Raw genomic sequence first — 17,043 nt, 5'->3', positions numbered from 1 at the left:
ACGTTCCGCGGCAAAAATAAGGAAGTGGGCGCTAAGCAGCCCTTAGGAGCTTGTTTTTTTTGACAAGATGCGTAATGGATGTTGTGTATTGTATGATTTAAGTTGTTCGGTTATTTTTTTGTTTTTGTTTCACCCGCAGATTAGATAGGAAATACAAAAAACACCTGTATACTCTATAACGTTACTTGACATTTATGGGTCTGTAACGTTACCGAAAGAGCGACACGCGGAACCTAGGTGCTCCAGTCGTAGTATTATAACTTAAACTGCTTAGCTATAGTTATATGTGTGTGTATATATATATATATATATATATATATATATATATATATATATATATATATATAAGGCTATAATTGTTTTCCAAAAAAATGTGTTCCCCATGCCTGTGAAAGTACTGGAATTTTTTATGAATAAATATATTTACTAATATTTTCTGTGTTTTTTCTTATGCTAAGCTCTAAAATACAGGCCACTATATGGCCAAAAGTATGTGGACATACATCTAATAAATTTCAATTAATCGGTGATGGAATAATATATGAATAAATGATTCATTAGTGGTTCTGTCTGTATTTAAAATATTTACCCAGCTGAAGAAAACGTTGTTTTGCAACTTAAAATCGCTATTTCTGTGTTCTCTGAACGTTCAAATTCTAAATATACAGTTATTAAATATAAAAAAAACAATATTCTACCACATTCTTGGTAACGTTAACAGACAAAATTAAGGGATTGTTCTATTTTATATTTTTATAAGCATTTGGGAATGTCACTTCTGAACGTTATTTGAACCATCTGAAACTAACAAGTAGTAACATTTAAAAACGTTACACGAACATCCAACTAAAATCTTTAAGAAAAAAACGTTCTATAAACATGGTTTTGTGCTAATATTAATAGACCAGATAATTTTAAGCAAATGTTCTATTAACGTTACTGGAAGAACGTTCATAACTTAGAGAGAACCAGAACGTTTGCCAAAGATCTGAGAACGTTCCATGTACTGTAGTTACAAATCATCGGAAAGTCACTGATCAAAAAATGTGGGAAATTTTGACCTGCAATTAGTTATAGTGTAACCTAAAGCGCTTGATTTATTGAACTAGCAGCTGTCAACTCATTATCAAGTTCATTATTATGATTATAGACTAATGCAAAATTATAATGCAAATCCTAGGCTGTGGTAAATTAGTTATCTTGAGTAAACTGCTCCAGTTACAATACAAGCATTGACAGAAGTCAAGTCATATCAGTCCAGCAGGCCAAATGGTGAAGAATGAAGAAAAAACCTGATCCGTTGAAGAGAGATTGTTTTGTGGAAAATTATCATTTTAATTCCACATTTTATTACTGTAAGGGCCATTACATGTCAAATGCATTTTGTAACTGGTATATTTGAAACCTTGGTAACAGTAGGTAGAATTTTATTTAATCTCAGGTGATTCTACATCTCATTCATGCATTATATAACAATGCACCATTAAGCCTTGTACAGCTCTCTGACAGTAATGCTTTAAAGCCAATGTGTCATCACATTTGCATACCCTGTTGACTAATGTGAGTAATGTTAACTACTCAGCAGGTTGTTTGGGCATTTCGTTTAAGGGGTGAGTCAGATACACAATCTGTTGCTACTTCCTAATGTTCAAAATCAGATTTTGGGAATGGACTAAAGTGAATTATGGAACTGTAAGAATATTGAGTTTTTTCTATTTTATTTTACTAAATGTTCTAAGCTATTAGTCATGTTTCTACCAATCAGTCCTGTTCCACTATCTGTAGGGGGCAGCATCCTCAAATAAGGTGTATAACAGCACATGTAAGCATAAGGATATAATTTAAATGCAAACAGACACCACACTTTACATATGAAAGGAATTTATTGTGTCCAATATAAAAAAATAAATGTTTCACCAGTTTGAAAAGAAAAAAAATCCACACTGTCACAGTGGAAGGACTAAAACACATTTTTACTTCCACTTCACATGGAGAAAAAAACTGATTCTAAATTTTACACTACATCAGAAAATGGCATCACTAAACATCTCAATCGTATATTTGTATCGGTATTAGATAGCTTTAGCATGTCTATGATCCTTTAGGTTAAACTAAAGATAAGCCAAAGAACTCTTTACATTTAACAATTTCAATTTACTTTTTGCAGATGGTATAAAATGAATAAATAAATAAATAGCCACTGAATGTGGAATGTTTGTATTGCATGAATAAATAAGATACATGGAAGAAAATGTACATAAATACAATACAAATACTCGTATTTAAAAAAAAAAAAAAAAAAAAACCCCCCCCCCCCCCCCAAAAAAATAATAATGAAATAAGAAAAGACAAGTGAGTCCATGAATATTGCATTGATTGTGCACATCCCTCAAGTCTCTGCTAAGCAAAGTCTAAAAAGTGACGCCAACAGAGATGAAGTAGTGGAAGACATTCAGAAAACAACAACAGATGGGAAAACCATTTAAATAGTGAATATGAATTGCAGAGCAGCATACTGTTAAGAGTAGTAAGTGTGTACTTCAAGTATTCGACCACTAGAGGGCAAGGGAGATCCACCACATAACTAGATACAGTCTTTGAAGGTTCCCATGAATCAAGGGGAGTTCCCCTAAAATCCATGAAAATCCACCTGGTGTCTGTCGTGACTTGAATCCCATAAAAGCAGCTTTCCAAAAAAGGCACCGAAAACTAAAAAGATAGTCTAAAAGGAAAATAATGTCCAAGCTCTATAAGAGCAACCAGTTAGATCAAAGGATCACTAGCATTGCTGCTGATGCAATCCCTACGGGTAACAACTCATCATTAGCAAGAAAAACAAACAAAAAACAAAAAAGACATTTATGCAACATAAACTGAAGTCCTGATAACAAGAGCAAAAAGGTCTCCGAGTCCATTCACTCGCTCTCCCCGCATCCGTCAAAGGCTTTCTTTGCCCGATTCTGTGCTGATGGCGTGAAGTGTGATGTCGCCACTTTCTGCTTTCGGGCTTTCCTCCATGCGCATCCACTGATGCTCAAAGATCTGCTCCAAAGTGGGCCGGTCTGAAGGTCTCAAGCAGAGACACCATTTGATGAGCTGCTGACACACTGATAAACAGAGGGAAAAAAAAAAAGCAGAAAGGTTAAACTTATTCACAAAAGGGTTTAAAAATGAAAGTCTGGACTGTTTACATGAACCAATTTCACTTTTTTCAAGGCAAAAATAAATGTTAAAAATATCAATAAGAAATAAATATATTGTTCAATGGCATTTTTCCCTTCCTTATATGATATGGCATGGCGAGCCAAATCAAAAGGTCATTATGGCTCAATTCTGGCCCCTGGTTTGGGGAATCTCTGGTTCAGAACATACCTGGAGAGACTCTTCTCCTGAAAAACAGCCGTCCTCTCAGAATCTCTTCATCATGCTCAAACGGGATGTCGCCACACACCATGTCGTACAGTAGGATGCCAAGGGACCAAACGGTTGCCGAGCGACCGTGGTACCTGTGGTAACGTATCCACTCGGGAGGACTGTACACTCGCGTGCCTACAAAAAAAAAAAACATTTGGCTTTCAATCCAGTGAGAATTAACCTTTGAGACTTACAAAACATCTACTTGCGAGCCAAGAGCATGAAGACTGCACTTTTTTTTTTGTCCTGAAACCTACTGAGATTTTTATTTCTGGAACGACACAACACTCGTTTCATAATCGCCTTATTTTGGCGTAAAAAGCGCAGATTTTGATTACACTGCAGCACTGTATAATGAGCCGCACCAGTCAGCTGACTCTAGCAAGGGGGCGCCAGCGGTCTGGCCTTCGCACAAACTCTCCTCCCTCCTCCAGCCTTGCTGTGAGCCGGAGAACGGCTTGATCCAAAAATACAAGCAAGCTGAAACAGGAGGGCGATCTAAAAGGGAGACTTTCAGGTACAAACAGTCACAAGCTATGGAAACTCCACATGCTTCCAGCATGAGTCACTTCCCCAAACAAAAGCCCCTTCACTAGGGGTGGTGTGACAGGCCCTCAAAGACTAGGAGTCGCCTGGATACCAAACAAAAACAGGAATCTGTGATGTGATCACGTGGTGCCGCAACTCAGGTTTCACAACAAACAGATGCTACGCAGTAACAGCTGATCCTTTCCATTAACTTATTCATTATTAGTTACATTAAATGAGTTGTGCGCAAGAATGTTGTCAAAATAAACGTATCCTTCAAAAAACAAATGTACAGGTATTAAGTTTATAACGCAACCTGTGAGGATTGGATCCTACTGAAAACAAAACTTATTTCTATATTACACACACACACATATACATACATATATATATATATATATATATATATATATATATATACACACATACATACATACATACACATAAATGTATATATTAGTAAACAAGGTTAAAAAAAAAAAAAGAAAAATAAAGTGTCATTCCATTTCATGTTTCAAATGTTGTCTTTCACTTAAGATGTAAAAAAAAAAAAAAAAAAAAGGTTTGCTGGTCTAAGATAGGTTAAATATAGCCTATTAGCCTTGCAAAGAAAGTTTCCAGCTGATTTCCTTAAAACAAGGGCCTAAAACCTCTTGAAATCAAGCCAGACCAGATAAAACCCATCATAGCTGATTTTCAGCAGAGGTCAGACACTTAATTCTCTTTAACTAAAGCTAATTGAGTGTAATTATTTGTTTCAAGTCAGGATCTGACACTTTAGGTACAAATACTTGAACTCGTTTAACTATAAGCTGCAGGTGCGCCAATGCGGAGCAGGATGGGTAAGAAGAGTCAAGGACGCACCATCAAAGTCTGTGTAGACGGTGTCCTTGAGGATGGCCCCGGAGCCGAAGTCAATGAGCTTGAGATCTCCCGTGCGTAAATCCACCAGGAGGTTCTCGTCTTTGATATCCCGGTGAACCACCCCGCAGCTGTAGCAGTGCCGCACCGCCTCCAAAACCTGTCCGAAGAAGCGCCTGGCGGTGTCCTCGTCCAGCGCGCCTTTCTCCGTGATGAAGTCAAATAAATCCTTCACCATCTCCGGCCGCTCCATTATAATCAGCCAGCCGTCGGCTCTCTCATACCAATCGAGGAGTTTAATGACCCCCTGACAGGTGCTCCCGACTTTCTTCAACAAAACGATCTCGAGTGGAACCAGCGAGCCGTTCTGGAATATAAACACGCGTCTTAAAAACAACCAAGCATTGATTAGAAAAATAACACATAAATAAAGGCTTGTTTACTTACAATCGTACCCCATTCGGTCACTCTCTCCTTAGCGACGTGTTTTATCGCAACCTAGAGACAAAAAGAGAAAAACGCACATAAGAATGCATGATTGTGGCGCCAACCCCGGCCATGTGTTGCCACCAAAACAAAGCCAGCGCTTACCGGCAACGCGTCTGAGAGCCGAGAACCGGCGTAAACTGTCCCAAACCCGCCGCTTCCCAGCACCGAGCCCACATGATAAACCTTGTCAAACGGCTCCCTTTCGGTCTTGGCTGTAAAACGAAGGAGAAAAGGCAGTATGAGTTAGTCTGTTGGTATAAAAACGCGATTTAAACCGAATGTGTACAATGCACGGTTGGCAACAAAATGGCTCCATACGCAGGTCACGGACAGGCGCGTGTAGATTAAGCGGCTGGATACGTCGCGTGTGGAAAATTAGGAGTAAATAACTTCGCTATTCAATGCGAAGTGAAAAATGTATATCGTTATTATGATGATATTGAAGAATTACGTCTAACGTTACCTGCTTGAAGTTGAATTTTCACCGGCAAGTGGTCGATGTTGGTCGTGTTGCAAATATGAGAAAAAGATCCAAACTTGGACAGTAACATTTTTTGTCGCCTTCTCAAAACGATTCTCAGTCCTTGCGATGCGTAACTGTGCTTCGGACCGGAAAACACCGGCACTCTGTCCTTCACCGAGAACAGCGGATTCCCTTCAAAAAATGTATTTAGGAGTGAAAATCCCACGAACTATCGCAAAACTCGTCTACAAAGGTAATTATTCACAAATGTCCCCGCGCACCCATAGCGAGAGAGAACTGCACACGTTTGCGCTTTTGGGTCTGCTCGGTTGATGTGTCTGTGAGAGAGAGAGAGCGGGGAGACCGTATTAACTCTTAATTCTCTTGTTTGGGCGCTGGACGCGTTGCACAGATCCCTCCGCGACGGATGGACGCACTACAGTCAAATTAAAACCAACCGCTCTTCTCAAAATTCTTTAGCGTTTCAAAAAGAAATAAATACTGCGCGATCAAGTGTAGAATTACACTGTAAATGTATAAGCATTCATTAGTAGTGATAAATAGTGCGAGACGCCCATGGATACCTCGTCTGAGAGATTTGCGATTAGGCTATATAACAAGACCAACCACGTTGCACGGTTTATATAATTGCGATGTGACTAATTGGAGTAATATTGCTTGGTTGTGCCTGTCTAATAATAATGATAATAATAATAATAATGCGGTTTTAGCAACAACAACAATAATTATAACAATAATAAATAGTAATAAAGCTTATTACTATTATTATTGTTGTTGTTGTTAAAGGAATATGTAATAGCTAAACTGCGCCTGTAAAAAAAAAAAAATATATATATATAGGCCTATAAACACACACACACACACACACTACAGTCAAAAGTTTTTGACAGGAAGATGTATAGAATGAACAGAAAGATCCAAGAATCAGCATTTATCTGTAATAAAAAGCTATACCATTCAAAAGCTTGGAGTTAGTATAATTGTTTTGTTTTGTTGTTTTTTTTGGGGGGGGGGGGGGGGGGTATAGAAATTCATACTTTCATTTAGCAAGGATGCTTTAAATTGATCAGAAGTGATGATAAAGACATATATAATGTTATAATGTTACAAAAGATCAGAAGTGATGATAAAGACATGTATAATGTTATAAAAGATTTCTATTTAAGATAAATGCTGTTCTTCTAAACTTTCTGTTCATCAAAGGAACCTGAAAAATAAAATTTGGATAGAAGCGTCTGCTAAATGACAAAATGTAAATGTAAAAAAAAATCAAAACAAAATCTGTTTTCAACATAATAATAATAATAATAATAATAAATGTTTTTTGATCAGCAAATACAAATTTTAGAATGATTTCTGAAGGATCATGCGATTGGAGTAATGATGATAAAAATCAGCTTTGAAATCACAGGAATAAATTACATTATAAAATATCATAGAAAACAGTTATTTTAAATAATACAAATATTTCAAAATTTTACTGTTTTTTATTTTTGGTGTTTAGGTGTTACTAGACTTTGAGTGAAGGTAACCTGTGGCAAATTCAATTGAATGGGTATGATTTGGAAAGGCACACACGTCTTAATAAAAGGTCCAACAGCTGATAATGCATATCAGAGCAAAAACCAAGCCCTGGGGTCAAAAGAACAGTCTTTAGAGCTCAGAAACAGGTTTGCGTCAAGCCGCACATCTGGGGAAGAGTTCAGAAAGAATTCTGCTTCATTGAAGGGTCACAGAAGCATGTAGTCTCTGTTACCCTTAATGGAAGAAGTTTGAAACAACCAGGATTCTTCTTAGAGTTGGTCTCCTGGCAAAACTGAGCAATTGATGGAGAAGGGCTATGGTTAGAGTGGTGACGAAGAACCTGATGGTCACTCTAGTTGAGCTCCATGATCATATGTGGAGATAGGAGAAATCTACAGAAGGACAAACATCACTGCAACACTCCACCGATCTGGGCTTTATGGCGGTGTGGCCAAACTCAATCCTCTCCTCAGTGAAGACCAAAGAAAACACACTTGGAATTTACAAAAAAGCACCTAAAGGACCCTCAGACTCTGAGAAACAAGATTCTCTGGTCTGATGAACCTCAATTCTAAGCATCATATTTGAAGGAAACCAGCTCTGCCCATCACCTGCAGAGTACCATCCCAAAAGTAAAGTGTACTGGTAGCAGGGACTCATCAGAATAGAAGAAAAGCTCAATGCACCAAAATATTGAGATAGCCTTAGTGAAAACCCAGTCCAGAGCATTCAGAACCTCAGACTGGGCAGAATGTTTACCTTCCAAAAGGACAGTGGCCCTAAGCACACAGCAAGAGTGGCTTATACACAACTCTGTGAATGTCTTTGAGTGGCCCAGCCACAGCCTGGACTTGAACCCAATCAAATATTTCTGGAGAAACCTGAAAATGTGCGTCTGCCCCATCCAACCTGACAGAGCTTGAGAGGTGAGGAGACAAATGGCAGATAATTGCCAAATGTGACCGGTGCTGGCAAAATGAGTCAGAATGCGCAAATTTTATTTTCACATTCTCCATTAAAATACCTTCAAAATGATATATGACTTGTTGGAATCGGATAAAAAATGACTGAGCTACAGCCGTTTGAAGGCAATAGAAGCAGCAGATCTGATTTTGAGAAACATGGAGTTCAAGATTCCAAAGCAGAATCACCAAGCAACGTTGCATATATTCCTCCACTCCTTTTCTTAATAATAATTGCTATATTATTAATCACAATATAGCTATTTTTATTTTATCTTTGTTATTAAAAACAAGAACAAAGATGCAAATAAACAGTATTTAATCAAGAGCAGCGAGTGCTGTATCGCCGGCGATACCAGCTCGTTTTTTTTTACATCAGTGCAAAAGACACTAAAAATACTCGTTGATTTTGGTCACACAAATAAGTGTTATACATCAATCCAAACTGTGAAATGTCTATTTTTTTTGTGTACATCTCTCAAAAATAAGTATTTATGTCAATGAGCATATCAGTGCCATCAGAATGAAAAGTTCTTGTTCACAAACAAGATAGTCAAAATGCTTAGTCATGTTGTCAATGTAACAGTGCACTCTGTTAGTATTACCTGATGTAAACTATGGCAACAGTTTGGATGACAGTTACTGTACTGAAATGCAGAAGGCACTTCTTATGTATGCCATATATCCTTTCAAAAGTACAAATTTACACATTATTGTATGTGGGATATTGATTGAAAGAGACTGTTTCGAAATGTTTGAATTATTGAGGATATGGTCGATCTCCCAATATTTAGCTGCACCCTTCAGCCATTGTAAGGCCATGATTGACAACATGGTCCACAATAGTGGCCCTTATTTCATCTGTTATGCGCCTATGTCCTTGGCCTCTTCTTCCTCTTCCTCTGTTTTGCCTCAGTACACTTCCATGCATTCGTACTCCTCTCAATTTGTTCAAAAGAAGGAGAAACTGCTTTTATGATGTGAACAAGTGACTAGATGATGTGGAGGTTGAACAAGTAGTTTTGAAAATTTAATTTCTAATCTGAGAAATGCACCAAAGCGACTGAGAAAAACTGTAAATAAATAAATACAGTCATACAGTTCTGCTGTACATTATAGCTATAGGCATCTGGTGAGGGCATTGAAAGCCACAAAGCAGACTTCGTTGTATACATAATCTAGTTTCAGTTGTATGATTCATAATGAATGATCATATAGGCTAAAGCATGGTGCAACATCATAAAGTATTTAGTACTCCATGGATATAGAGTATAAGATTATACGATAGTATAAAATAAGCAGGCAGATCCTTATATCAAGCATACGACTGGAGCTTTTCAGATTTATTTTCTGGGATTATCTCTTTGTCCAGATCAATCCTCATCATTTCGCTCATCTAAGGAGGTAATTTGGAAAAAAGCTGATGGAAGTGCGCAGACAGGATGTCTCAAAGACAGGGAGACAAGGTAAACAGCGATCCCCTGCTGTGATAGAGGATGAACGTTGTTATGAAAATTCATATGATAAGACAGCCTTTGCAAACAGACTCCTTTCATTTCCAACTGTGCACCCCAAACCCATTAGACACTGATATCAAACTGCAGTCAAATCGATGCTTAGCCTTTACATAAAACGTCTCAAAAATAATAACTACATCTCAGACCGAGATGAATAAAATGTGCAATTACACATAAATTCTGACTGCACTTTATGTAAAGTGCTACAAATGGCTGCTAAGAATAAAATGTAATGAGCCATGACTGAACATCTTACATCTGACAGTGAATATGTGACATTCGTTCTCTTCTCTTCATTCTTCTCCCGCTTTCCCAGAAAAAAGAACATATCCTCACTTTCATCTCGTGCCAGATTCATTAGGTCATACCTGAGAAGCACATCAAGGCTTTGGGGAGCTTTTATGAGACGCACTGGAGCAATCAGGAGGGAAATCCCTCAAGCTTTTCAGCAGTTACCTGATGTAAGGCCAAAGCACATGTGTCCAAATGAACAAAAATCTTCTATGGATCCACATTGTGTGATTTAGTTGGTGAGTTTAAATTTACACTTGATTATTCCTAACATCCTAGCATGTCTGTCGTACCATAGTAAATTAAACTACAGTGGCCTATTGTCGTGGCCTAATGGATAGAGAGTTGGACTTGTAACCTGAAGGTTGTGGGTTCAAGTCTCAGGTCCGAGTATTGAGTGCCTTGGGTAAGGCACCGAACCCCCAACTGCTCCCCGGGCGCTGCAGCATTTGCTGCCCACTGCTCCAGGTATATGTTCACTACTGTGTGTACACTTGGATAGGTTAAATGCAGAGCACAAATTCCGAGTATGGGTCACCATACTTGGCCACACATCACTTCCCTTTCCCTATTGTTGGCGGCTGGTCTGTCATAATGGCCTCTGTCTGACGTATTCCTGAAGAAAATCTGATAACCTGTAGCAAAAGTGGCTTTATGCAGCTTTACACGTCTAATCGGACTAATCACAAAGACCCCCACTGTTTTCGCTGACAAGAGGGGCTTATATGGTTGAATGAAGGTGCTGTCACGTAGACTCAGATCTACTGCATATGCACATACGGCTTGTGTTGCGCTACAGATGATCAATTGCTTCTGTCGTGCTGCTGAGAGGTTTGCGTTTGTAGCTCCATGTAGCTTCGCTTTTCTGTTGAATCTCTATCTTACTTTCACTCTCTGTTGTTTAAAGTGATAATATATAACTTCATTCCCACCATATTTCTGGTATCATCTAACAAACTAATTTGATCGTTTGCTTTTTAAAACCGCTAGTTCAGCGCGTTAGCATTCGTTAGCCGGTTAGCTTGTAACTCGCGGTTCCATTCGCGTTACTATTTGCGCCTATTATTGTTTTCTTTTTTCTCGCTCCGTTTTTCACAAGTTCATCAAACAACAGTGGTAAGTGAATCATTCTTCAATCACGGTGAGTAATGGCTTCTTCTCCTGCTATTGTTGTTTGCACTGTTTGCCACATGTACAGTATATCTCTCTCTGTCGGCGACGAGGGATTTACATGTGATAAATGCAGGGAAATAGTTAGGCTGACAGAGAAGATTTCAGAATTAGAGACACGCATCCAAACTTTAGTTGAGGACAGTAAGAATGTGAGGGCTGTAGATACTGCTTTGGATGCGACTAGCTCAGTGAGTCCTGTACATTGTTCGGTTCCAGTAGAGCCCGTGCAGCAGGGAAACTGGGTGACTGTGAGGCGGCCTAGTCGTGGGTCAAAACACCACTCTTCCGTTCCGATCAAAACATCAAACAGGTTCTCCCCACTCAGTGACGCACTCACTGAGAAACCTGATGAAAGTGCTCTAGTTATTGGCGATTCTATTGTACGGAACGTGAAAATAGAGACACCAGCCACCATAGTCCAGTGTTTACCGGGAGCCAGAGCGCCTGACATCTTGGCAAATTTAAAAGTGCTGGCTAATGCTAAACGCAAATTCAGTAAGATTGTTATTCACGTCGGCGCTAATGATGTTCGACTTCGCCAGTCAGAGATCACTAAATATAATGTTAAAGAGGTGTGTGAACTTGCAAGTACGATGTCAGACACTGTAATATGCTCTGGTCCGCTCCCTGCTTACCGGGGTGATGAGATACATAGCAGACTGGCGTCACTCAATGGCTGGATGTCTAAGTGGTGCCCGCAGAATAACATAGGTTTCATAGACAATTGGAAGAATTTTTGGGGCAGACCTGACCTGTTGAAAAGAGATGGTCTTCATCCCTCTTGGGGTGGTGCCGCTCTTCTCTCTAGAAATATGGCACATAGTCTTAGAGTTCATATTTGACTAACTGGGGCCCAGGTCAGGAAGCAGACAGACTGGGTAAACCGACCGTATGCTAGCCGCCTCACATCACAGAAGTCAGTTAATTCTCAGCACATAGAGACTCTTTCACCTAGATATCACACTATAGAGACTGTGTCTGTTCGCCGAACTAGAAAATACAGAAAACATCCAAACCAAAGTAAGAGTAACAATTTAATTGATGTTCAACAATTAAAAAACAGATATAATAGATGTAGACAAAGTCCTAATTGCTGGTGATTTTAATATCCATGTTGATAATGAAAGAGATTTGTTGGGATCAGCATTTATAGACATTCTAAACTCCATTTGGTGTTAAACAACACGTTTCAGGACCTACTCATTGTCGAAATCATACTCTAGATTTAATACTGTCATATGGAATTGATGTCAGTGGCGTTGAAATATTGCAGCAGAGCGATGATATCTCAGATCATTATCTAGTTTCGTGTATATTCCATATAGCTAAAGCTGTAAAGCCAACTCCTTGTTACAAATATGGTAGAACCATCACTTCTACCACAAAAGACTACTTTATAAATAATCTTCCTGACTTATCTCAATTCCTCAGCATATGCAATAGCTCAGAACAACTTGACGATGTAACAGAAGCTATTGACTCACACTTTTCTAGCACTTTAGATACAGTTGCTCCTTTACGCTTAAGGAAGATTAAGGAAAAGAGTCCAACACCGTGGTATAATGAGTACACTCGGGCCCTAAAGAGAGCAGCCCGGGAAATGGAGCGCAGCTGGAGAAAAACAAAATTAGAGGTATTTCGTATTGCTTGGTTGGAAAGTACCCTATCCTACAGAAAAGCATTAAAAACTGCTGGATCTGCTTACTTTACATCTCTTTTAGAAGAAAACAAACACAACCCCAAGTATTTATTTAATACAGTGGCTAAATTAACAAACAATATAACATCAGCAGGTGCAGACATTACCCAGCAGCACAGTAGTAATGACTTTATGAACTACTTTACTTCAACTATTAGAGATAAAATTGTAACCATGCAGCTGTCAGCCACAGTATCGCATCAGATAGTGCATTATAGATCCCCTGAGGAACAATTCCACTCATTCTCTTCTATTGGAAATGAAGAATTGTATAAACTTGTTAAATCATCTAAACCAACAACCTGTATTTTAGACCCTGTTCCATCTAAGATCCTAAAAGAGGTGCTTCCAGAAATAATATATCCTCTTCTGAATATTATTAACTCATCATTGTCATTAGGATATGTCCCAAAAACCTTCAAACTGGCTGTTATTAAGCCTCTTATTAAAAAACCACAACTTGACCCCAAATAATTAATTAATTACAGACTGAGCTCGAATCTCCCTTTTCTGACAAAGATATTAGAAAAGGTAGTATCATCACAACTATGTTCCTTCTTAGAGAAAGATTATATATGTGAGGATTTCCAGTCAGGTTTTAAACCATATCATAGTACTGAGACTGCTCTCATTAGAGTTACAAATGACCTGCTTTTATCATCTGATCGTGGTTGTATCTCTCTATTAGTGCTACTGGATCTTAGCGCTGCGTTTGACACTATCGACCACATTCTTTTAGATAGACTAGAAAATGATGTTGGCATTAGAGGAAGTGCACTGGCATGGTTCTAATCATACTTATCTGACCGCCATCAATTTGTGGCAGTAAATGAAGAGATATCATACCAATCACAAGTGCAATATGGAGTACCTCAAGGCTCAGTACCTGGCCCCTTACTTTTCACGCTTTACATGGGCATGGGCCTAATGGATAGAGATTTGGACTTGTAACCTGAAGGTCGTGGGTTCGAGTCTCAGGTCCGGCAGGGATTGTAGGTGGTACCCTCAATACCATGACTGAGGTGAGACCCTTAAGCAAGGCACCAAACCCCCAACTGCTGCCCGGGCGCTGCAGCATTGGCTGCCCACTGCTCCGGGTGTATGTTCACTACTGCGTGTACACTTGGATGGGTTAAATGCAGAGCACACATTCCGAGTATGGGTCACCATACTTGGCCACAAACCACTTCCCCCTTACCCTTGGGAGATATTATTAGGAAACATGGTGTTAGCTTTCACTGTTATGCTGTTATGCTGAGCTCTATATTTCTTCGCAACCTGATGAAATTTGCAAAACTAACGGAATGTATAGTTGATATCAAAAACTGGATGACTAGCAATTTCTTACTGCTAAATTGAAAAAACAGGTGTTAATTATTGGACCAAAAACTTTTGCATGAAATAAACTAGATCACAGTCTAATACTTGATGGCTGCTCTGTAAATTCTTCGTCATCAGTTAGGAACCTAGGCGTACTTTTTGATAGCAATCTTTCCTTCGAAAAACATGTTTCTAGCATTTGTAAAACTGCATTTTTCCATCTTCAAATATATCTAAATTACGACCTATGCTCTCAATGTCAAATGCAGAAACATTAATTCATGCATTCATGACCTCGAGGCTAGATTATTTTAATGCTTTATTGGGTGGTTGCTCTGCACGTTTAATAAACAAACTCCAGCTGGTTCAAAATGCAGCAGCTCGAATTCTTACTAGAACCAGGAAGTATGACCACATTAGCCTGGTTCTGTCAACACTGCACTGGCTCCCTATTAAACATCGTGTACATTTTAAGATCTTGCTAATTACCTATTAAGCCCTGAATGGTTTGGCACCTCAGTATCTGAGTGAGCTCTTATCGCTTTATAGTCCTTCACGTCCGCTGCGATCTCAAAACTCTGGCCATTTGATAATACCTAGAATATCAAAATCAACTGCGGGCGAGAAATCGTTTTCTTATTTAGCGCCTAAACTCTGGAACAATCTGCCTAACACTGTTCGGGAAGCAGACACACTCTGTCAGTTTAAATCTAGATTAAAGACCCATCTCTTTAACCTGGCTTACACATAATACACTATTGCATTTCTATAATTCAAATCCGTTAAAGGATTGCTAGGCTGTATTAATTAGGTCAACCGGAACCGGGAACACTTCCCAAAACACCAATGTACTTGTTACATTGTTAGAAGAAAGGCATCTACGCTAATATTAGTCTGTTTCTTTCTTATTCCGAGGTCACCGTAGCCACCCAGATCCAGACTGTATCCAGATCAGATGGTGGATCAGCACCTAGAGATGACCTCTACAGCCAGGACACCTAGATGAGCCCCAGAGACTGATCCCCAGTGAAGACCCTGTCTCCAAGACGGCCATCATGACAAGACCACAGGAACCAGATGAGTCATTTGCACAATCTGATTCTGCTTTAGGGTAGATTTAAACTGCTGATTTTGTCTGGCCAGAGGAGAATGAGACTATTTCGACAAACTATTTCCCTGTCGAAATACTGTAAAGCTAATATAAAGCCACCCAGCTTTATATCAAGCGGATATAAAGCTGCTTTGACACAATTTGCATTGTTAAAAGCGCTATACAAATAATATTGACTTGACTTAATTTATAGTGCACAGTTCTGAATCCTCTTCAGAGGTTATCTGGAGGGCAGGGTTAGACAATCACTTACCTTTTCATTGGCTTTGAACATATGGTCAAATCCAAAGTATATTCAAAGATAGGAAGAATATAATCACCAATTACATGATTAGTTACATGATAGTTGAAATGCACCCGTTGCAAACCACATGCTGTTTTTGACTTTTCAAAACCAGAAAATAAATATATATGCATTTTCATAGATATGATCATAATGTATTAATTTTTAGGGGAAATTACATTTATGTGTTTGCATGCTTAAGTGATCTATTTAAAGATTTATGTAGGACTTTCAATCAATTAAGATGCAGTTAATTTATTCATCAATTAATTCACTTCCATTGATTATTGAAATTCATTTTAATGACATGTTGGCTCTTACTTTCCCAAATACCTTTGGCTATATAATTGTGTATTGTGGGACATTTTTTGTTATTTATTTTAAAGAAACTAGAGCTGTAAATCAATTAAAACAAGTACATTAATTATGTGTCAATACATAAAAACTTATTGATTTTTAAAAATAATCAAAATGAATGTCATGTAGCCTTCTAGCCTCTACTTACCCAAATACATTTTACTATATAGTTTTGAAAAATGTATTTCAAGTTTTCTTATTTATTCTGGAGCTATCAATCAATTAAAACATGCAATTAAATTATGTATCAGTCAATTAACTGAGTCCATTAATTATTAAAATAATAATACAAAAATTATGTAGCCTCTCAGAAATGTATGAATTTCCCAAATTATTTTGACCATATAATTCTGAAATATATATTGTGTGACAAGTTTTGTTATTTATTTATAGAAACGAGAGCCATACAACAATTAAAACATGTAAATACACATGTAAATGTAAATTAAATTGTGCTAATTAATTAACTCATTCCATTAATTATTTAAATTCATCATAATTAGTTAAAATATTTATTATTTCTCCCAAATAAATAAATCAAACAATTAATTAAATCATAAATATAATAAGTGGATTATAATAAATAATAAATAAAAATAATTTATATTATTTTGACATTTATATTTTGGGACAAATTACAGGCACACAACAGACACACAACATCATAAGACGTTGATATTTGGTTAAATTCCGGTTGCGACGTCGGGTGACCAAAATTCTATGTAAATTCAACATCTAATGTCAATGTTAAATTGATGTCCAATAACGACGTCAGCTGGTGTTGAGATTTTGTTGTTTTTAGGTTGTGTAACCAAAATCCAACGTTAAGTCAACGTCAAATTGACGTCAAATATTGATGTCAACCCGATTTTCATTTTCAACCAAAATGCAACGTCTGTACGAAGTCATGTCCAATGTCAACCTGACGTTACATAGACGTCTGATGCCTGCTGGGTATTAATAGAAACTAAAGCTGTCAATTTATATTTAAAAAAAGTGTAATTAGTTGTGTGTTTCAATTAATTAACGT

At 38.0% G+C, this 17,043-nt stretch overlaps 1 protein-coding gene across 1 annotated transcript; it reads right to left on the bottom strand.

The window, feature by feature from the left end:
• Positions 1-1,867: 1,867 nt before the first annotated feature.
• LOC306866359 (serine/threonine-protein kinase pim-3-like) lies at positions 1,868-6,161 on the bottom strand. The gene is made up of 6 exons (XM_079411528.1): positions 5,756-6,161; positions 5,395-5,504; positions 5,251-5,301; positions 4,807-5,170; positions 3,373-3,549; positions 1,868-3,107 (listed from the first exon to the last, which is right to left on the bottom strand). The coding sequence occupies exons 1-6, from the start codon at positions 5,841-5,843 to the stop codon at positions 2,938-2,940; spliced, it is 960 nt and encodes a 319-aa protein (XP_079267654.1). The 5' UTR covers positions 5,844-6,161; the 3' UTR covers positions 1,868-2,937.
• Between the last annotated feature and the right edge of the window lie 10,882 nt (positions 6,162-17,043).

Source organism: Barbus barbus, assembly GCF_936440315.1.
Source record: "Barbus barbus genome assembly, chromosome: 48".
Lineage (NCBI taxonomy): Eukaryota > Metazoa > Chordata > Actinopteri > Cypriniformes > Cyprinidae > Barbus > Barbus barbus.
The sequence above is the reverse complement of the archived record's forward strand: the minus strand, read 5'-3'. Positions and strand labels throughout refer to the sequence as shown.

Bases quoted from the DNA above. Each gene is read 5' to 3' on its own strand.
- LOC306866359 (XM_079411528.1), bottom strand. From the start codon at position 5,843: ATGTTACTGTCCAAGTTTGGATCTTTTTCTCATATTTGCAACACGACC. The intron at 5,171-5,250 runs GTAAGTAAACAA...TTTATATTCCAG, and splicing joins TGACCGAATGGGGTACGATT to AACGGCTCGCTGGTTCCACT. The intron at 3,550-4,806 runs GTGCGTCCTTGA...TTTTTTTTGTAG, and splicing joins CGTCTACACAGACTTTGATG to GCACGCGAGTGTACAGTCCT.